We start from the raw sequence: 20,341 nt of genomic DNA, 5'->3' as shown, positions 1-20,341 counted from the left end.
TATCCCCAGAGTGCAGCCTGGTGCAGGCAGGGCTGGGGGCAGGGGCCAAGTGTAGCCTGTCCTGAAGAACAGGTTCCTGCCCTAGGAGCCTGGGGAGCCAGGGGCGTCCGTTTAGCATCAGAAATGAGCTGGACTGCGGGACACCCAATGGGTGTCAGAGAACTGTTGTTGGGACAAACAGTACAGCTACAATCTGAAAGGAGACCCTGGGAAGGTAAGCGTGTGCTGCCCTGGGCCTCTAGCAGACATGTGTGACCAGCGGGTGGCCCTGGGAAGCCCTTTGGCTGAGTCAGAGGTCAGGCACAGCCTGGGGAGGGGGCTGGAGGGCACCTCAGAGACGGGCCTTCTGTGATCACCCTCACAGAAGACCATGGCATCCATAACTTTCCTTCAGTTCTTTCAACAAATATTTACCAAGTGTCTGCCATAGGCTGGGTGCTTTGTTAGGCTTTCAATAGGTAAACTGAAGTGAGTCCACCCAAGCCAAGGCATAAGCACACAGCAGGTCAATTTTGATGGGAAAGAGTACTTTTAGACTTTCAAGATGAAGTTACATCCAGGAAGGCAGGACTTCCAGAAATGCTGTGCCTCAACCAGGTTCCCGTGGGTGCCTCTGACTGGTCCTCCAGCTCTTGCAGTCATCACCCCCAGGCCCACCAAGGGGATCAACACACAAATCCACCAAACGTTTCTGTGAACAGAATTCCTCCATGTCTTCTAACCTGTAAAACCCAGCACCTCAGCAGGAGTTAGAGGCTTCCTGCCTTAGACCTCCCTGTTCATGCCCAGGCGACAGCCATTCTGGGTGCTTCTGGAGCTCACGTCTGTCTCTGGGCCCCTGCTCTCATCCACCCCTCTGCATCCCCCTGACGACTGTCCACACGAGGGCTCCTAGAGAGTGCAGCGTAGCAACCCCTCCATGAGAGCCCAGAGCCCTGGTGAGACTTGTCACCTGAATGGGCTGTGGATTCTTGTGATCAGGACCATGGTTTGTTTTGGGGAGGCTTCCCTGGTGGATCAGATGATAAGAAATGGCCCTGCAATGCAGGAGACCCAGGTTCGATCCCAGGGTCAGGAAGATCCCCTGGAGAAGGGAATGGCAACACACTCCAGTATTCTTGCCTGGAGAATCCCATGGCTAGAGGAGCCTGGCAGACTACAGTCCATGGAGTCGCAAAGAATTGGACATGACTGAGCGACTGAGCACAGGAATCCCAGCAGGGCCAGGCACCTACCAGGCAATCAGTTAGCACCTGCTGAATGGCAGGGTGACTGTCTCCGCAAGTGGCCTTCAGCAGAGAGGAGAACTCAGGTAGAGGGTCCAAGCAGACTTCAGGGGAAGTATGGGGAGTGTGGACAGGGAGGGGGCGAAGATTCACCCAGCCAGGAGGGAGACTTAGGGCTGAAAAACACACGAGAGGGGGCATCTCCCCCAGCCCCAAGCTCCAACAGTCCTCAGAGGTCACATTGCAAGGAGGTCCACGCACCGCCATCCAGGCAGAGGCCACGGGTTCTGGGAGGCTCCCCACCGGGGAGGAGGGCAGGAACCCACATTCCTGTGGCTGCAGATTTCTCCACAGGCCAGGCTGCCCAACGAGGGTCCTTGTTTTGTTGTTGGCGGGTGTAACCCAGCAACGCAGCAGCTGACTCATTCCAGTCTCGGGCTATTTAATTCCCCCCGAGCCTCCTCCACGAATGGCAGGGGGAGAGGGGGGAAGGGACCCCAAGAAGGCACTCCGGGGGCCCCGCCCGTGAGGAGGGGAGTCCAGTCGGCAGGCCGGGGCAGACCAGCACTCTGCCCTCGGGCACCGTTCCTGACAGCAGGGAGCAGTGACCTCCATGGGCCTCCCATGCAGAAGTGCTCTGGCCTTGAACTCTTGTTCACAATGTGTGAACAGCACTCACATCAGAAAGGCAGCCCAGCCTGCTGCTCACGGGAGTGAGATTTTCTCCTTCAGTGGCCAGCCTCTTCACATCTCCCTCACTCAGGTCTCAGCCCCCTTTGCTGCCAGATGGCATGAACGCTTTTCCTCTTTAAATATAAGTTGATATCATAAAGTGCTCAAAACAGTACCTGGCACATAGATAAGATAGACCAAAGTTTCCAGAATAAATCTTTACAAAGACGGTACCACTTTCTTAGCAAACGTCCCAAAGATTGAGGAAATGAATCAAGTGGAGGAAACAGGCAAACGGAAGGCTCAAAGTACCTCCGAGCCCGAGGAGGTTTATCTGACTCATGCCCCTTGTTTAATTACCCAGAAAGGCTCCCAGGCAAGGCGTCACCACTCCACAGAAGAACAGGGAACACAGGCTACAGCATTAAATACATTTGTGGGTGTTGTTCAATCGCTCAGCCGTGTTCAACTCTTTTCGAACCCGTGGACGGCAGCATGCCAGGCCTTGCTGTCTATCACTAACTCCTGGAGCCTGCTCAAACTCATGTCCATTGAATCGGTGAGGCCATCCAACCATCTTACCCTTTTTGGTCCCCCTCTCCTGCTGCCCTCAATCTTTCCCAGCATCAGGGTCTTTTCCAGTGAGTCAGTTTTTCCCATCAGGTGGCCAAAATATTGGATACACTAACTTTCATAAATCACTCCAAGAGTAAAATTACATCATAAAGTTCTTTCCCCATGAGGAAAATCTGACATTAATTTAGAGTAACTTTTATTCAGAGATGGAACACTGAGGTATAAGCCACAGATACCTCTTGTTCTATGAAATTCTCATGCTTGTTCTCTGCAAACTTTGGTTTGGATTGTTTGGGTTTTTCTTATTTGTAAGTGCTCTTTGCATATTAAGGAACTTAGCCTTTTGTAATATATTTTCTGCATTTCTTTCAACTTACCATTTGTATTTAGATGTTATCTGTAGCATTTTTGCCATACAGAAGTTTTTATATAATCAGACTTACTGACCATTTTCTTCTATGTCTTCTGAGTTTTGTATCATTATTAAATAGTTCATTCCAAGGTTATTTTTAAAGATTCAACTGCTTTCTCTAACTTTTATGGTTTTGTTAAATTGCACTTAAATCCTTGATCCATTTTGAATTTATTTTCTCTCATTTTTCCTAATTATCACCAAACCATGTACTTAACTATCCCCTTTTTTGCACTTATTTAAATATCACCTTTATCATATACTAAATATCCCTACATATTTCACCCTATGTCTTAGATTCTGTGGTCTGTTCATTGATTTTCTGTCCATTTCTGTGACATGTTATATTGTTTTATTACTGAATCATTAAAATATATTTTAATATATGCTGAGATCAGTCCTTTCAATACTATTTTTGCCTGTTTATCTTTATAGGTGAATTTTAGGATCATTTTGTAAAACCCTCTCTAAAATGTTACTTTAAATTATTTGATGTAATTTTACCTGGAATCTCAGTGAATTCATGATTTAATTTAGAACAAACTGACATTTCTACAATACTACTCAGTTTTCCTATCCAAGGGAAAAGCACCTTTTTTATCCTACCTAGAACTGTAACATTTATCTATATAGGTCTAGCTCAATTCTTGCTAAATTTATTCCTAGGAATTAACAATATTTCAATTGATTATTTATTGTATATAAGTAAAGGATAGTTCTTCAGTAGATAATCTTAGTTTTCCTAATCCTGCTTGCAATGGAAGAAATGTACATGAAAATGAGGATCACATTATTCACACACCAGACTGGTCAAGATGAAATGATTACTATCTGCAGTGTTAGCGTGTGGAGAGAGAGGAAGGCTCAAACTCCGCAGGCAGGGTCACCATGTGATTCCAAAGAGTTCGTGGGTAAATGCAGAACAACCCAACCACATCTTCTAAGACGTTTTCAGGTGTCTTAGAGAAAGTGCACAAAAGTCTCCATTCTCCCAGAAGAGTAAACACGTATGTTAAAAAACAAAACACTTTGATGCTAAAAACAAAGAAGCGAAATGACAAACATCTGAGGTTCCTGCTCTTCCCTGTCTCATGACAATAGTCATGAAGCTTCTCTAGATGTCTTCAGAGGATGCCGCCAGGCATCTTGAAGGGCGTCAGGGTCAGGTGTGTTCTACAGACCTCCGATCCCATGATAATTCGGGGCTTATTAGAAATGAATACCCCTGTGTCCAGACCTACTGAACCAGAATGTTTAGTGGGCTCATCTCAGAAACAGGCATTGTAGCAACTTCTGAATATCTTCTTACACTTTTGATAGTTTGAGAACAACTCTTGTAGAAGGTAGACTGTAAGATACTGAGTTTGATATTTTTGCAGTCTATGCGATTCATAATCCCAAACTATGAAGTCCAGAGTTTGGATATCTCTATTAAGATGATGACTATATACTCAGGACATATTAAAGTATACATTTATCAGACACCATTTTACAAGTGATAAAAGAACAATGGCCTCTTGAGCTATTACCAAAGAGCTAGTGGTTCTGGTGTGTGCTAGTGTGGACATTATATTTCTAAAATACCATACCAGCATTGAGCAAGCATTTGATATTCTGCCAACCACCTGGGATGAGACAGCTACCATTTCACTGAAAAATATCTGCCCTGTAAGTTTACTGTCTCCTCCAACCGTAGCCCCCTTCCAAGGTCAAGCTTATACCACTGACTCAGCTGGCCATGAGGACACAACACGGTACTATGAGTGGGAGAGGCTGTTGACTGTCTGCTGGCATTACTTTTTGCCAAAACCTCCCACGTGCTTAAGGCATTCTAGCCAAAAGCAATGGAAATCAAGCAACATCCCATCAAGACCCAGCAGAGGCAGGTTGCAGGCTGCTTGTAAAGGCTGTCATGTGCCCTGAAGTGGTCTCCGTCTCCCCAGCTCCCTCGAGCAGCCACTGAAATGAATAATCAAGGCTAAGTATGCTCCTGCCAGCTCATACTTTATCTAAATATCCAAGATATTTGTGTCACACCCAGAGAGGCAACCATTTTAGCAATAAGTGAAGCGGCAAAATCTCTTTTCAACATGCCAGTACTTTTAGATCCTCAGATTGGCTTATCTGTAAGGTGGAACTAAAACTTAAATGAACTTTTAAAAAAAAAAACAAGAATTACTACCTTTGCAATAAATATCTGATTGGACAATAACTCTTTTTAATGATACTAGGCACTTACAGTTAAAGCACTTGGCATGTGTACCCTGGGAAGGATTTCTGCTCCCAGGGGGCCAAGTCTGCTTGTTACTATGTGTCTGTAAATGCTATCCACCGGGCCACATTCCTGGTGTCAAGTTCAAACAAGCAGTGTCAGGTTCCTGCCACAGATTTAGATGGCCTGTTTTCTCATGGAAATGCCACAATTTGAATTGAATGAGGACTGAGCAGAAAACACAGGGTCTCAAGGGGGAGGCCTGGCCGTTTCCTCTGCCTCCTAGCCTCCTAACACGCCTTCTCCAGACAGAAACGTAGGTTAGTCCCAAGGGGCCAGAGAAACCACTGGAAAAGGTCGTTAGCTTGAAATTCTCTATCAAATCAGTTACCGTTTATTTTTCTCTCGGTAATTCAGAAATCACTGTTTCTCCTGGATCCTATTCTTACTTCTTAAGAGATGAACAAAACATGAACATCGGCTCTGGGACAGATGCTGTTGTTGTTCAGTTGCAAAGTCATGTCAAACTCTTCGCGACCCCATGGACTGTAGCACGCCAGGCTTCCCTGTCCTTTACTATCTCCCGGAGTTTGCTCAAACTCATGTCCATTACGTTGATGATGCCATCCAACCATCTCATCCTGTCGCCTCCTTCTCCTCCTGCCCTCAATCTTCCAGCATCAGGGTCTTTTTCAGTGAGTTCGTTCTTCCCATCAGGTGGCCAGAGTATTGGAGCTTCAGCTTCAGCATCAGTCCTTCTAATCAGTATTGAGGGTGGATTTCCTTTAGGATTAACTGGTATGATCTCCTTGCAATCCAAGGGACTCTAAAGTCTTCTCTAGCATCAGTTCAAAAGCATCAATTCTTCGGTGCTCAGCCTTCTTCATGGTACAACTCTCACATCCATACACAACTGCTGAAAAAACCATAGCTTTGACTAGACAGACCTTAGTTGGCAAAGTGATGTCTGGGACAGATACCAGGGTTTGAAGCTGGGCCCCACACCTTCTCAGCCACAGGACCCAGGTAAGTTCCTCAATCTGTGTCTCTGTTTCCTTATTGGTACGTTGGGAGAATGATGGTAACTCTTACAGGCAGGGCTGTGAAGATTAAGATAAACTACTCATAACAGTCTCTGGCACACAGTAAGCATTCAGTTCAGGTTGACAGTGATGACTCAGTCCACTATCTAAGTGAACAGTACTTAAGTAAATATTGTGCCATTTGAAAGTAACCACTGACATGGCTATAATTCTTCACAGAAGTTACATTTTGAACTCTGAAAGGTCTGGGCAATGTGCAAAGTGAAAGATGAAAGACTAGTATATTCTAAGAAAATCTCCAGGAGCAAAAGCTTGTCTCTGCTTAATTGTGTGTTAGTCGCTGACTTTTTAAAAAATCTCTCCTTCACCCCCTAAAGAAGGTTAGAAAGAGTACTGTGGTTTTGGATTAGAGTCAGAGGCATCAGTATAAACTTATGTTTATCTTAATATAGATACAAATGAATGATTATAGAAATAATTATAGATACATGTGAGTGTATACTCCAGTTAGCATCCATACACATATTTCCTAGCTCTGTTTACCTAGACTCAACAACATTCCAGTAGCAATGAGCACAGTCATCCCAGATCTTGGTTTCTAAATACCCTTTTCCAGTAGAAGCGACAAGAGCTGCTTGGAGAAATGGCTGAGTCTAGAGCTGTATCCTAAAACATACAAGATGAGTCTGGAACATCTCCTTGTGCCAAAAAGTAAGGAAGTGCTAAAGAACCAAAATGATGGGAATTTGTTAAAGGAACACAGAAGCAACAGAAAGGGCTCCCAGTGGCCAAAGTTGGAGCAATTTGAGCAACAAGTTAAGTAACACAATATTGCACTATAACTTAAACTATATATAAATATCTGTGAGTCCACACTGATACAGATAAATGACGAAATAAAAAAAATCAGGGAGGGGAGACGAATTTCACCTGCAGAAGAATTACAAATAATTTATATCGGGACTCCTCCCTCAAGGAGGTGGGGCACAGCCCCCGCCCTCAAGTGTGGGCTGTGCCCAGGGACCGCCTTCCAAACAGCAGGGGAGGGTAACTTTACAGCCACCACCTCGGCCAGGAGGTCAAGGTCCACCTCACCAGGGATGTTATCGTGCTGGTAACACAAACCCTTGCTTAACTGGTAATAAAGTCACGAAAAGAGCACTTTACTTCTGTGGTCTTCTTCCCCTAAACACATGCCCGCCCCCAGTCCAGTCACAAGAAACACAGCAGACAGATCCCAAAGAAGAGAGGTCCAAACTACCTGACCAGTCCTAAAAACTGTCAAGGTCATCAAAAACAAAGTAAGTCTGAGAACCTGTCCCAGCCCAAAGATCCTAAAGAGACCTGGCAACTGGATGTGATACAGTGCTCTGGATGCGATCCCAGAATAAAAAAGGGATATAAGGGGGAAGGAGTGAAATCTCAGTAATGTATGGACTTTAGTTAATAATAAATTATCAATACCATCAATAAAGTTAATAAAAGTATCAGAAATGAAGAATCAATAACTAAGGAATATAGGTGTGAAAAGAAGAGAAGCGAAAAGTAAAGGAGAAAAGGAAAATTATACCCATTTGAATGCGGAGTTCCAAAGAATAGCAAGGAGAGATAAGAAAGCCTTCTTCAGTGATCCGTGCAAAGAAATAGAGGAAAACAATAGATGGGGAACAACAGAATGGGAAAGACTAATTGCTTCAAGAAAATTAGAGATACGAAGGGAACATTTGATGCAAAGATGGGCTCAATAAAGGACAGAAACGGTATGGACCTAACAGAAACAGAAGATATTAAGAAAAGCTGGCAAGAATACAAGGAAGAACTGTACAAAAAAGATCTTCATGACCCAGATAATCACGATGGCATGATCACTCATCTAGAGCCAGACATCCTAGAATGTGAAGTCAAGTGGGTCTTAGGAAGCATTACTACGAACAAAGCAAGTATAGGCGATGGAATTCCAGTTGAGCTATTTCAAATCCTAAAGGATGATGCTCGGCAAGTGCTGCACTCAATATGCCAGCAAATTTGGAAAACTCAGCTGTGGCCACAGGACTGGAAAAGGTCAGTTTTCATTCCAATCCCAAAGAAAGGCAATGCCAAAGAATGCTCAAACTACCGCACAATTGCACTCATCTCACACACTAGTAAAGTAATGCTCAAAATTCTCCAAGCTAGGCTTCAGCAATATGTGAATCGTGAATTTCCTGATGTTCAAGCTGGTTTTAGAAAAGGCAGAGGAACCAGAGATCAAATTGCCAACATCTGCTGGATCATGGAAAAAGCAAGAGAGTTCCAGAAAAACATCTATTTCTGCTTTATTGACTATACCAAAGCCTTTGACTGTGTGGATCACAATAAACTGTGGAAAATTCTGAAAGAGATGGGAATACCAGACCACCTGACCTGCCTCTTGAGAAACCTATATGCAGGTCAGGAAGCAACAGTTAGAACTGGACATGGAACAACAGACTGGTTCCAAATCAGGAAAGAAGTACGTCAAGGCTGTATAATGTCACTCTGCTTATTTAACTTATATGCAGAGTACATCATGAGAAATGCTGGACTGGAAGAAGCACAAGCTGGAATCAAGATTGCCAGGAGAAATATCAATAACCTCAGATATGCAGATGACACAACCTTTATGGCAGAAAGTGAAGAAGTACTAAAGAGCCTCTTGATGAAAGCGAAAGAGGAGAGTGAAAAAGTTGGCTTAAAGCCCAACATTCAGAAAACAAAGATCATGGCATCCAGTCCCATCACTTCATGGCAAATAGATGGGGAAATAGTGGAAACAGTAAAAAATAAACAGACTTTATTTTGGGGGGCTCTAAAATCACACTGCAGATGGTGACTGTAGCCATGAAATTAAAAGACCCTTGCTCCTTGGAAGGAAAGTTATGACCAACCTAGATAGCATATTGAAAAGCAGAGACATTATTTTGCCAACAAAGGTCCGTCTAGTCAAGGCTATGGTTTTTCTGGTAGTCAAGTAAGGATGTGAGAATTAGACTATAAAGAAAGCTGAATGCTGAAGAATTGATGCTTTTGAACTGTGGTGTTGGAGAAGACTCTTGAGAGTCCCTTGGACTGCAAGGGGATCCAACCAGTCCATCCTAAAGGAGATCAGTCCTGAGTGTTCATTGGAAGGACTGATGTTGAAGCTGAAACTCCAATACTTTGGCCATCTGATGAGAGGAGCTGACTGATCTGAAAAGACTCTGATGCTGGGAAAGATTGAAGGCAGGAGCAGAAGGGGATGACAGAGGATGAGATGGCTGGATGGCATCACCAACTCAATGGACATGAGTTTGGGTAAACTCTGGGAGTTGGTGATGGACAGGGAGGCCTGGCATGCTGTGGTCCATGGGGTCACAGAGCCGGACATGACTGAGCGACTGAACTGAACTGATAGATTGCTCAGTTTGGACAAATGTACCACAGTAATCATTGTAAGGTGTTAAAAGTAGGGGAAATGGGGCTTCCCTGGTGGCACAGTGGATAAGAATCCACCTGCCAATGCAGGGGACACTGGTTTGAGCCCTGGTCTGGGAAGATCCCACATGCTATGGGGCAACTAAGCCCCTGTGCCACAACTACTGAGTCTGTGATACGCTACAAGAGAAGCCACTGCATTGAGAAGCCCTTGCACCGCGCCTAGAGAGTAACCCCTGCTCTCTACAACTAGAGAAAGTCTGCATGCAGCAAGGAGATCCAGTGCAGTCATAAATAAACAAATTTTTTTTTTTTTACATAGGGAAAACTAGATGTGGGATATGTGAGAACTGCATACTAACTTTTCAACTTTTCTATGAATATAAGACTATTCTAAAATAAAGTTTATTTAGGCTTCCCTGCAAAGATGGGCTCGAAAAGGACAGAAATGGTATGGACCTAACAGAAACAGAAGATATTAAGAAAAGCTGGCAAGAATACACAGAAGAACTGTACAAAAAAGATCTTCATGACCCAGATAATCATGATGGTGTGATCACTGACCTAGAGCCAGACATCCTGGAATGTGAAGACAAGTGGGCCTTAGAAAGCATCACTACGAACAAAGCTAGTGGAGGTGATGGAATTCCAGTTGAACTATTCCAAATCCTGAAAGGTGATGCTGTGAAAGTGCTGCACTCAATATGCCAGAAAATTTGGAAAACTCAGCTGTGGCCACAGGACTGGAAAAGGTCAGTTTTCATTCCAATCCCAAAGAAAGGCAATGCCAAAGAATGCTCAAACTACCGCACAATTGCACTCATCTCACATGCTAGTAAAGTAATGCTCAAAATTCTCCAAACCAGGCTTCAGCAATATGTGAACCGTGAACTTCCAGATGTTCAAGCTGGTTTTAGAAAAGGCAGAGGAACCAGAGATCAAATTGCCAACATCTGCTGGATCATGGAAAAAGCAAAAGAGTCCCAGAAAAACATCTATTTCTGCTTTATTGACTATGCCAAAGCCTTTGACTGTGTGGATCACAATAAACTGTGGAAAATTCTGAAAGAGATGGGAATACCAGACCACCTGATCTGCCTCTTGAGAAATTTGTATGCAGGTCAGGAAGCAACAGTTAGAACTGGACATGGAACAACAGACTGGTTCCAAATAGGAAAAGGAGTACGTCAAGGCTGTATAATGTCACTCTGCTTATTTAACTTATATGCAGAGTACATCATGAGAAACACTGGACTGGAAGAAACACAAGCTGGAATCAAGATTGCCGGGAGAAATAACAATAACCTCAGATATGCAGATGACACCACCCTTATGGCAGAAAGTGAAGAGGAACTCAAAAGCCTCTTGATGAAAGTGAAAGTGGAGAGTGAAAAAGTTGGCTTAAAGCTCAACATTCAGAAAACGAAGATCATGGCATTCGGTCCCATCACTTCATGGGAAATAGATAGGGAAACAGTAGAAACAGTGTCAGACTGTATTTTTCTGGGCTCCAAAATCACTGCAGATGGTGACTGCAACATGAAATTAAAAGACGCTTACTCCTTGGAAGGAAAGTTATGACCAACCTAGATAGCATATTCAAAAGCAGAGACATTACTTTGCCAACAAAGGTTCGTCTAGTCAAGGCTATGGTTTTTCCTGTGGTCATGTATGGATGTGAGAGTTGGACTGTGAAGAAAGCTGAGCACCAAAGAATTGACTCTTTTGAACTGTGGTGTTGGAGAAGACTCTTGAGAATCCCTTGGACTGCAAGGAGATCCAACCAGTCCATTCTGAAGGAGATCAGCCCTGGGATTTCCTTGGAAGGAATGATGCTGAAGCTGAAACTCCAGTACTTTGGCCACCTCATGCGAAGAGTTGACTCATTGGAAAAGACCCTGATGCTGGGAGGGATTGGGAGCAGGAGGAGAAGGGGATGACAGAGGCTGAGATGGCTGGATGGCATCACCAACTCGATGGACGTGAGTCTGAGTGAACTCCGGGAGTTGGTGATGGACAGGGAGGCCTGGCGTGCTGCGATTCATGGGGTCGCAAAGAGTTGGACATGACTGAGCGACTGAACTGAACTGAACTGAGCTGGTGACTCAGATGGTAAAGAATCTGCCTGCAACGGGCAGACCAGGGTTTGATCCTTGGATCAGGAAGATCCCCTGAAGACAAGTTAATCGCAACCCACTCCAGTATTCTTGCCTGGAGAATTCCATGGATGGGGGAGCCTGGCGGGATACAGTCCAGAGGGTGGCAAAGAGTCAGACACAACTGAACACACACAGACTACTAAGTTTAAAATTAGCTATAAAAATAAACACTCCCCAATACACACATGGAGATTTGGGCCCCAACTCTCTCCTAATCTCCAATAGACCAGAACATACAAATCCACAGTCACACCATACACTCTCATGAAACCTTCTCTGCGGCCTACAAGTATCAGTTACAGAGATTCTGGGCCATATCAGAGGTCTAAGACCATTTATCAAGACTCATGACAAGGCTGTGATAATTAAATCAGAGGAGTATAGGTGTGACGGTGACTAAGCAGGCTGGTGAAACAGAACTGAGAGCCCTAAAAACAGACCTATGCACCAGGGCACGTGACATAGGACTGAGATGGAGAGACTGCAGATGGGAGAGAACGGACTTTACAACCAGCAGTGCAGAGACACATGGCCATCTACATAGGAGAACCGAGGCAGTGTATACAAAATCGAGGCCAAGTGACTTAAGGACAGACAGGAAAACAAAACTGCAAAGCTTTTCAAAGATAATCAACACAGGGAATATCTTCTTGATCTTAGGGGTGTGGAAAGATTTCTTAAATGACTCATCCTCCCTCTACCCTCCATGCCAAAAAAGGTATAAAGGAAAAAAATTGATTAATTCTCTTAGGCAGGAATTATAGATGTCTGATGATGTAAAAATATAAAGACAGTGAAAATATAAGACATAAATTTGAAGAAGATATTTCAGCATATACTATCAAAGATAGATAACAGATAGATAGATAGACAAATGTTGTTCAGCCACTTACTCGTGTCCAACTCTTTGCGACTCCATGGACTGTAGCCCCCCAGGCTCCTCTGTCCATGGGATTCTCCAGACAAGAAAACTGAAGTGGGTTGCCAGTCCTTTCTCCAGGGGATTTTCCCAACCCAGGAATGGAACCCATGTTTTCTGATTGGTGGGTGGATTCTTTACCACTGAGCCACCACATGCTATGAATAAGTAAGATTAAGGTAAACATCCCAATAGAAAAGAATGAGCAGGCTCTTCACACAAGGAGAAATCTCAATGGCCAATAAATAAAAATGTGCCGACTTGGCTGCTAACTGGGGAAAAGCAAACTGAAATTCTTATCAGCTGTCTCTCCTCGCCCTGGCGTCTTACAGCACTAAGGGCAGAAAGCACTGGGTGTCTCCTGCACAGCCTGTGTCCCCTTTGGAGAACCCTGGTGTCACCTTGGTAAAACTGAGCTCATGACTCAGCAATTAGACTCTCACACACTCGAGCCTAGAGGAATGCTTACACTTGGCACGAAGAAATGTGCAAGAATACTCAAGAAGCACTGTTCGTAGTAACAACAAGCCAGAAATCACGCAAATACCCACCACTGCAGGATGGGGAGACAAGCTGTGTTACACTCAGTTCAAATAGAACCGTGTGCTGGAAACAGGCAAAGTACAGTTAACTTTCGTCAGGAATCTCCCAGGGTGAGAGACAAGACATCATCTAAGACACATAGGTTATTTCATTTGTGCAAAGTTCAAAAGCAGGCAAGCCTGAGCCTATTGTTTAGAAAGGCAAACATGGGTGGCAAAGTACGAAGGAAAAAAGCATGGCTATCGCAGAAGTCAGCAGCAGAGACCTGTGCGGGGAGGGAAGGGGATGTGATTGGAGAGGGAGGCGCACTCGCAGGTTCAGAGCTGTTTATTTTGTTCTTTAAAATTCATATGATTCTTTAAGATACACATAAATGTTTTATAGACTCTTCATTAAGTTGTTGCTGTTGTTCAGTCTCTAAGTCGTGTTGGATTCTGCAACCCCAGGGACTGCAGCACACCGGGCTTCCATGTCCTTCACTATCTCCTGGAGTTTATTCAAACTCATGTCCATTGAGTTGGTGATGCCATCCAACCGTCTTTATAGACTACTTTATAACTGAAATGGAAAGCAATCCCAGATCATTGTCTGGGGAGGACAATCATCAATTCCTTCCTCCTGCTTGGATGAGAGATGCAGGCTCAGCCCCCACATAGCACAGAAAATCATGCACCTCAGGGCTCAGAGCACACACTGTAACAGGGCAGACTCTACACCTCCTTATCTCACAGGAGGAAAATGCTGGGTGTGTTGATTTCATTCACTCATTTCAGTTCAGTTCAGTCGCTCAGTCGTGTCCGACTCCTTGTGACCCCGTGAATTGCAGCACACCAGGCCTCCCTGTCCATCACCAACTCCCGGAGTTCACCCAAACCCATGTGCATCGAGTCGGTGATGCCATCCAGCCATCTCATCCTCTGTCATCCCCTTCTCGTCCTGCCTTCAATCTTTCCCAGCAGCAGGGTCTTTTCCAATGAGTCAGCTCTTTGCATCAGGTGACCAAAGTATTGGAGTTTCAGCTTCAACATCAGTCCTTCCAGTGAACACCCAGGACTGATCTCCTTTAGGATGAACTGGTTGGATCTCCTTGCAGTCCAAGGGACTCTCAAGAGTCTTCTCCAGCACCACAGTTCAAAAGCATCAATTCTTCGGCGCTCAGCTTTCTTTATAGTCCAACTCTTACATCCATACATGACCACAGGAAAAACCATAGCCTTGACTAGACAGACCTTTACTTACTTATTTGTTTATACTGCACCTCAAGGCTTGTGGGATCTTAGTTCCTCGACCAGGGATTGAACCTGGGGCAGTGAAAATTCAGTCTTAACTAATGGACTGCCAGGGAATTCCCTGGGTGGGTTTTAAAACTTCCAGCATATTTCCACATCTTGTACAGGAGTGGTTTTTGACATTCACTGGCTTTTGTGCTTTTTGGTATTTGGAATAAATTGGATTTTTATCACCCAACATCTAAAGTTCAATTATTTGGTCTGTATAATTTTAAAGAAACACTTAGACCAATTTTGGCCCACTGTGAAGACTGGAATGAGCTTTAAAGTCAAATGTAAGAAGTGAAAGCAATTTGTGTATTCTTAGTCAAAAATATGTATTTCCAAATATATTTCTCATCTGTTAAAGCCCTTGACTTTCTCCCCAAACTTGAAACCACTGGTGCCTGGTGACTTCTGATGGGGCTGGTGTGTGTTTCGGGCAGTTGCACAGCGGGGCCGAGCCTGCACCATCCGGGCGTCAGCCCAGGCCCTCGGTCTGGCTGTTACACGGGAAGCTGCAGGAACCTTAGTGGCCCCCATGCCTGCCCTGAGGCTGGCAGCTAGGCTCCCCAGCTTTAGTTATTGGTGACTCCACGAAGCTCTACGTTGAGAAGAAGCTGTGGCCACAGAGGCTCAGGAGAAGACAGAGTCATGACTGATGGACAATGGAGCCCCGGGTATGAGACACAAGCAGGCGGCAGGACCCCAGGGGATCACCACCCCGGCCACGCACATCAACCCAGACACTCCACACACTTGTAAGCTGTTTACAGACTGTCCACGTACCACCCATCATCTTCTCCCCATTCCCAAGCGTAGACCTGTCAAAGGCCCTCCCTCATGCATGCCTCTGTCCACTGTCTTCCCTTCCAGGAGTCGCCTCCTACCCAGCTCCTCCTGAACAGCCCAATGTGTGACACGTGGTATCCACAAGCCTTCCCCATCACCTCCGTGACTGTGGGCTTTCCTGTTCCTGAATCCGTTTGTCCTCCCTGCACCCGAACGTGGAACTTTATTAACACAGTTTTTATCGCTCACTAGGCACCTTCTCGCTCTCCCACCCTGTGGCCCCCTTGGCTCCCCAAACAAAGGCAAGCGGTCTAAGAAGGCACTTTCTTTTCTTTCCTTGTACTTCCCATAGTGCCTCCAGTGGGCTGAGTCGAGTCAGGGAGTTAATCCCATTTCAATTCCAGGGCACTTTCAAACTATGCCAGGCATAGCTCGGCACAAGGATTAAGAGGCTTACACAACCAACCAAAGTCTGTTAGGTGAGCCTGGTTCCCCCTACACACACACACATACATCCCAATCTATATACGCTCCTTCTCCAACTCCCAGTGAAAACCAAACTGTAGTCTCTGGCAATTACAGAAGAAGCCAAGTACTTGATTAAAGTAAAAGAAGGTCAAGCTCTAAATAAGGTATTGAGTGTAGATACTTGGCTAATGCCCCAGAAAAGTCGTACCAGCAGGCGGAATCCGGAGCAGCTGGACTGGCTGACCAAGAACTCAACTCTACTGCCATGGACAGGAATCAACAGCAGGTGCCCATGAGGTTCACAGGCCTATCACTTACCAGACTATTTATGTCTAGAGGGAGAAAGTTTATCCTTGGGGCAAGGACCAGTCCAGCAGGCTTCCCCCTCCAGGTTTTCCTAAATGGGAGTTTTTATATAGTTCCCCTGTTGTTCTTTTGTACAGCATGTGTGTGGAGGGGGGGGGGGCGCAGGGAGGGCACAGGGAGTGGTTAAATTCATTCTTTGGCTCAGTCTGTTTACAAAGCTTTAGTTCATCGTATACAACATATATAATATGCATGCATGTATGTGCACATATATATATCCACACACACACCACTGCCTAAGATTTACTTTTTTTTTTTTTAATCTAAATCCAGTTTTTGTGAACTGAAATTTTTACTGGAGTAGCTGTGGATTCACACAGAGTTACAAGAAATAATACCGAGAGTCCTTGTACACGTTGCCCTGTTTTCCCAAATGGCACCATTTTGCAAAACTATAATATCACCCAGAATCCTGACACCCACACTCCATCTCATTCAGATTCCCCTGGTTTTACTGGTGCTCCTCTGTGTGAATTAAGTTCTACATAGTTTTATCACCTATGTGGGTTTGTGTGCCACCCCCTCCCCCACAGAGAGGTGACAGTTCTGGCATCACAAGGATGTCCCTGCTGCCCTTCCTCCCCCGGCCCCCTACACATCATCCTGACCACAACCACTAATCCCTCTCTGTTTCAAAAATGGCTTCACTCCCCAAACATTATACAAGTAGAATCATACACCATGAAACCCTTGGTACTGGCTTTACTTACTCAGCTGTATTTCCCTGCAGGTTCGTCCAGGTGGCTTGCATCTGTTCTGTTTCTTTACATTGCTGAGTAGTATTCCACAGTGTGACACGCCTGCTGTGTCCACTGAAGGACAGCCGGACTGATTCTGCCACTAACAAGGCTTCTATGAACACTCATGTGCCAGTTTTCTGTGAACCCACATTTTCATTGCTCTGGGATAAATGCCCCAAGAGTGTGATTGCTAAACACACAATAATTTCATGCTTGGTTTTAAAAGAAATTGCCCAACTGTCTTCCAGAGTTTTATATTCGTGTAAATCACGTACCAATCACATCCTCTTCCTCGGCCACAAATGCTGTGTCATGATGTGGGGCAATCCTTCTACGGCAATTTAGAAACACAGTGTCAGGCCAGGATCTTTCAAGAGACCAAAAATGGAACAAACCAAATACCAGAGCTAAAGGCACCTCTGTTTTTTCACCATGTGGATACCAGTGAAAACTGAAAGTGTTAGTCACTTAGTCATGTCCAACTGTCTGCGACCCCATGGACTATAACCCACCAAGCTCCTCTCTCCATGGAATTCTACAGACAAGAATACTGGATCCGATTGCCCTGTCCTCCTCCAGGGGATCTTCCCGACCAAGGGATCCAATCCGAGTCTCCTGCATTGCAGGTGGATTCTTTACTTTCTGAGCCATGAGTATCTTGCAACAAATTCCACTCTTTCCTGAAATTAATTTCAATTGGGTTTCAATTCCCTGTAATCAAGAGTCCTAATTCCATTCACGTTTAAATCATTTTCTGCTTAAACTGTCACCCACCAGTGTTCCCACGATCTTCAAGGCTTAGTTCACTGAAAGTCACACCTTTACCACAATCCGTGGTGTCGGCTGACAGCAGAGGCTTTCTCTCAGCAGAGCCCACCTCCATCTGCCCACCCCACCTCCTTCCAACAACAGAAGTGAAGGCCATTCAGCTGGGAATTCTAGATGATCAGGCTGTCTCAGGATTACAGTAAAGAAGGCAGAGCCCTAAACTAAGTCTAGAGAGTTAAAGATTTGTACCCTGAAAAACAAACAATTAAGTGGTGGTTACAGGTGTGATTACAAACCAACCTGATGCAATGTGATATAAAGCTTTTGAAATCCCAAAGAAACAGAGCAACCTGGCAGAGACTACCTTCAGGGTTTCCACAAGGTCTGTTTTCAATATTCATCACGCTTTGGTTTCATCATGTTTGGATTAGCAAAACCTGAAGTGTGGGTTGTGGTCTTTACGGAAATCAAGTACTCGCATTGCTGAGAATTAAATTAACCAGGGAAGGGAGACAATGCAAATTCACCGTTTCCTTTTTTATTTCAGTTTTATTTAGTAAAAAATAGTTTGCTTATCAGACTAGATAAAGCCACCATCACAGCTCTCGTCCACGTAATTTGGGTTCCTACAAACCTTCCTCCAGCAGAAGTTCAATATCCAAATAATGTTAATTTTAAACTACAGCCTTGACTTAACATGAGTAAGATGAAGCTACAGGACTGAAACAATGTTGTTCATGATTTTTCAGAAAAGAAAAAACATGTGTATATACGTACATACATACACACACGCTTTAGGGTCCTATTTTCCTAACTGCTCTTTGCTCACAATGACTGCCCAGAAACAGCCAAGGCAGACACTCCACTCTCTCTGGGGGAAGCCCAAGTGTTCACACATGAGGCACCAAATTCAGATCTTGGAACAAAACAGTGAGCTCATACTGACCCAGCCACATCCTTTAAATTAAAGTCTGGAAAGAAAACGAACAGGACGTTATGGAAAATGTGAAGAATTCTAACACTCCTTCCCATATGAAAATGGTAATGGTGGTAACAATGACAAAAACAACAGGAAAGGTAACAATAAACAACAATAAGGCAATTCCCTGGTGGTCCACAGCTTAGGACCCCGAGCTTCCACTGCCAGGCCCAGGTTCCATCCCTGGTTGGGGAACTAAGATCCTGCAAGCCTCTTGGTGAGGCCAAGTAAAATAAATATATTATTAAAAAAAATAAGGAAACCATTTAGCCCAAAGACATGTAGAGTCAGGAGTGTAACTGTGCTCTGTACAGGAGACTTGATGGTAATATTCATGAGTGAGTGCTCCCTCATATTTGCATTTCCCAATTATTTCCCCTCAACTCGACTCTGCTTGAATAACACCTTGATGACCACAAGTGGATGACATGGGTTAAATGATGACAGAACAGACTTAACCACGTGGGTATGACAGCGTTTCAAGCACAGACATTCAAGGTGGAGAACATGAGCCCCACACACATCTTTTCAATTCCTCTCACCTGATGTCCGAGAGATCGCACTTGTTCCCGGCGATGGCCATCACGATGTTTTCCGGACCGTGTTCCTTCAGCTCTTTCACCCACTTCTTCAAGGTATGAAATGAATCCTAAACCAAAAGTGTAGTCAACCTTGGGAAAGACCCCTCAACCACACAGAAATACAAACCCAATATAATCCACTGAAGAAAAATATTTTCAGGGGGCACACACATACAGATGAACACACTACCTCAATCTTGGCACAAAATTTAGTATTAGCTAAGTTTTACTCACATAGGCTATAAAAGGTTTATGTAAAACATAAACTTGATGAAGATAATCATGTTAGTAATTTCCTTCTACAAATAACATTAATTTTAAATTAAAGCCCTGCCTTAACATGAATAAGATGAAGCTACAGGGCTGAACAATGTTGTTCATGATTTATCAGAAAAGAAAAAACAGATATATATATATATATATCTTTTTTTTTCCACAAAAGAGTTGGACATGACTTAGTGACTAAACAACAACAATAACCAAAGATGCAAAACTGAAAAATACTTTTCCTTTTCTTAAAAAAACTGAACATTCTGGAGAACAGTATTAGCAGGCATGACCTTAGCCCTACGAACAGAGAATCAATTTTAAAAATGAATGATGACTGTTGTTTAATTTACCAAATAGATTTGAAAGGCTTTGCTACATGTTGTTGTTGTTTAGTCGTTCAGTTGTGTCTGACTCTTTGAGACCCTATAGACTGTGGCCCACCAGGCTCTTCTGTCCATGGGATTCTCCAGGTAAGAATACCTGTGTGGGTTCCCAACTCTTTCTCCACTTGCTACGTATAGACGAGATAAACTCAGCATTTAGTGTTCATTCCCAGCAACCACTGTTGCACCGTACTATGCAACCTCATCCCAGGCTCCAGGCAGGACTCAGGCAGTGAAGTCCCTGCTTTGGTCTTTCCAGAACAGAGAGAGGCCATAAATGGCACCCGCGTTCTAAAGGGGGCTCCTACCTGCTTGGTAATGTCGTACACTATGACAGCCGCCGCAGATCCGCGATAGTACATGGGGGCCAGGGAGTGAAACTGAGGAACAAGGGACAGTTTTAGGCCAAGGTAAGCATGTTTATACAATCCCACATGACCATAACATTATCATTCTACATCAGCCCCACAGGATCCCTGGATTCCCCCGCAGGACTTCCCCAGGACTCAGATAATACATTTTCCTCCACCAC

The 20,341-nt window shown here is 44.4% G+C and overlaps 1 protein-coding gene across 1 annotated transcript in view; it reads right to left on the bottom strand.

Moving 5' to 3' along the window:
- The window catches only part of RAB31 (RAB31, member RAS oncogene family), an 81,616-nt gene that overhangs the window by 12,481 nt on the left and 48,794 nt on the right, over positions 1 to 20,341 (bottom strand). The window contains exons 4-5 of the mRNA NM_001076944.1: positions 20,118 to 20,189; positions 19,118 to 19,224 (exon numbers count right to left, since the gene is read on the bottom strand). Of these exons, the coding sequence (NP_001070412.1) occupies positions 19,118 to 19,224; positions 20,118 to 20,189 (179 nt within the window). The remainder of the gene's footprint in view (positions 1 to 19,117; positions 19,225 to 20,117; positions 20,190 to 20,341) is intronic.

The sequence above is a fragment of the Bos taurus genome, chromosome 24 (assembly GCF_002263795.3).
Source record: "Bos taurus isolate L1 Dominette 01449 registration number 42190680 breed Hereford chromosome 24, ARS-UCD2.0, whole genome shotgun sequence".
Classification (NCBI taxonomy): domain Eukaryota; kingdom Metazoa; phylum Chordata; class Mammalia; order Artiodactyla; family Bovidae; genus Bos; species Bos taurus.
The sequence above is the reverse complement of the archived record's forward strand: the minus strand, read 5'-3'. Positions and strand labels throughout refer to the sequence as shown.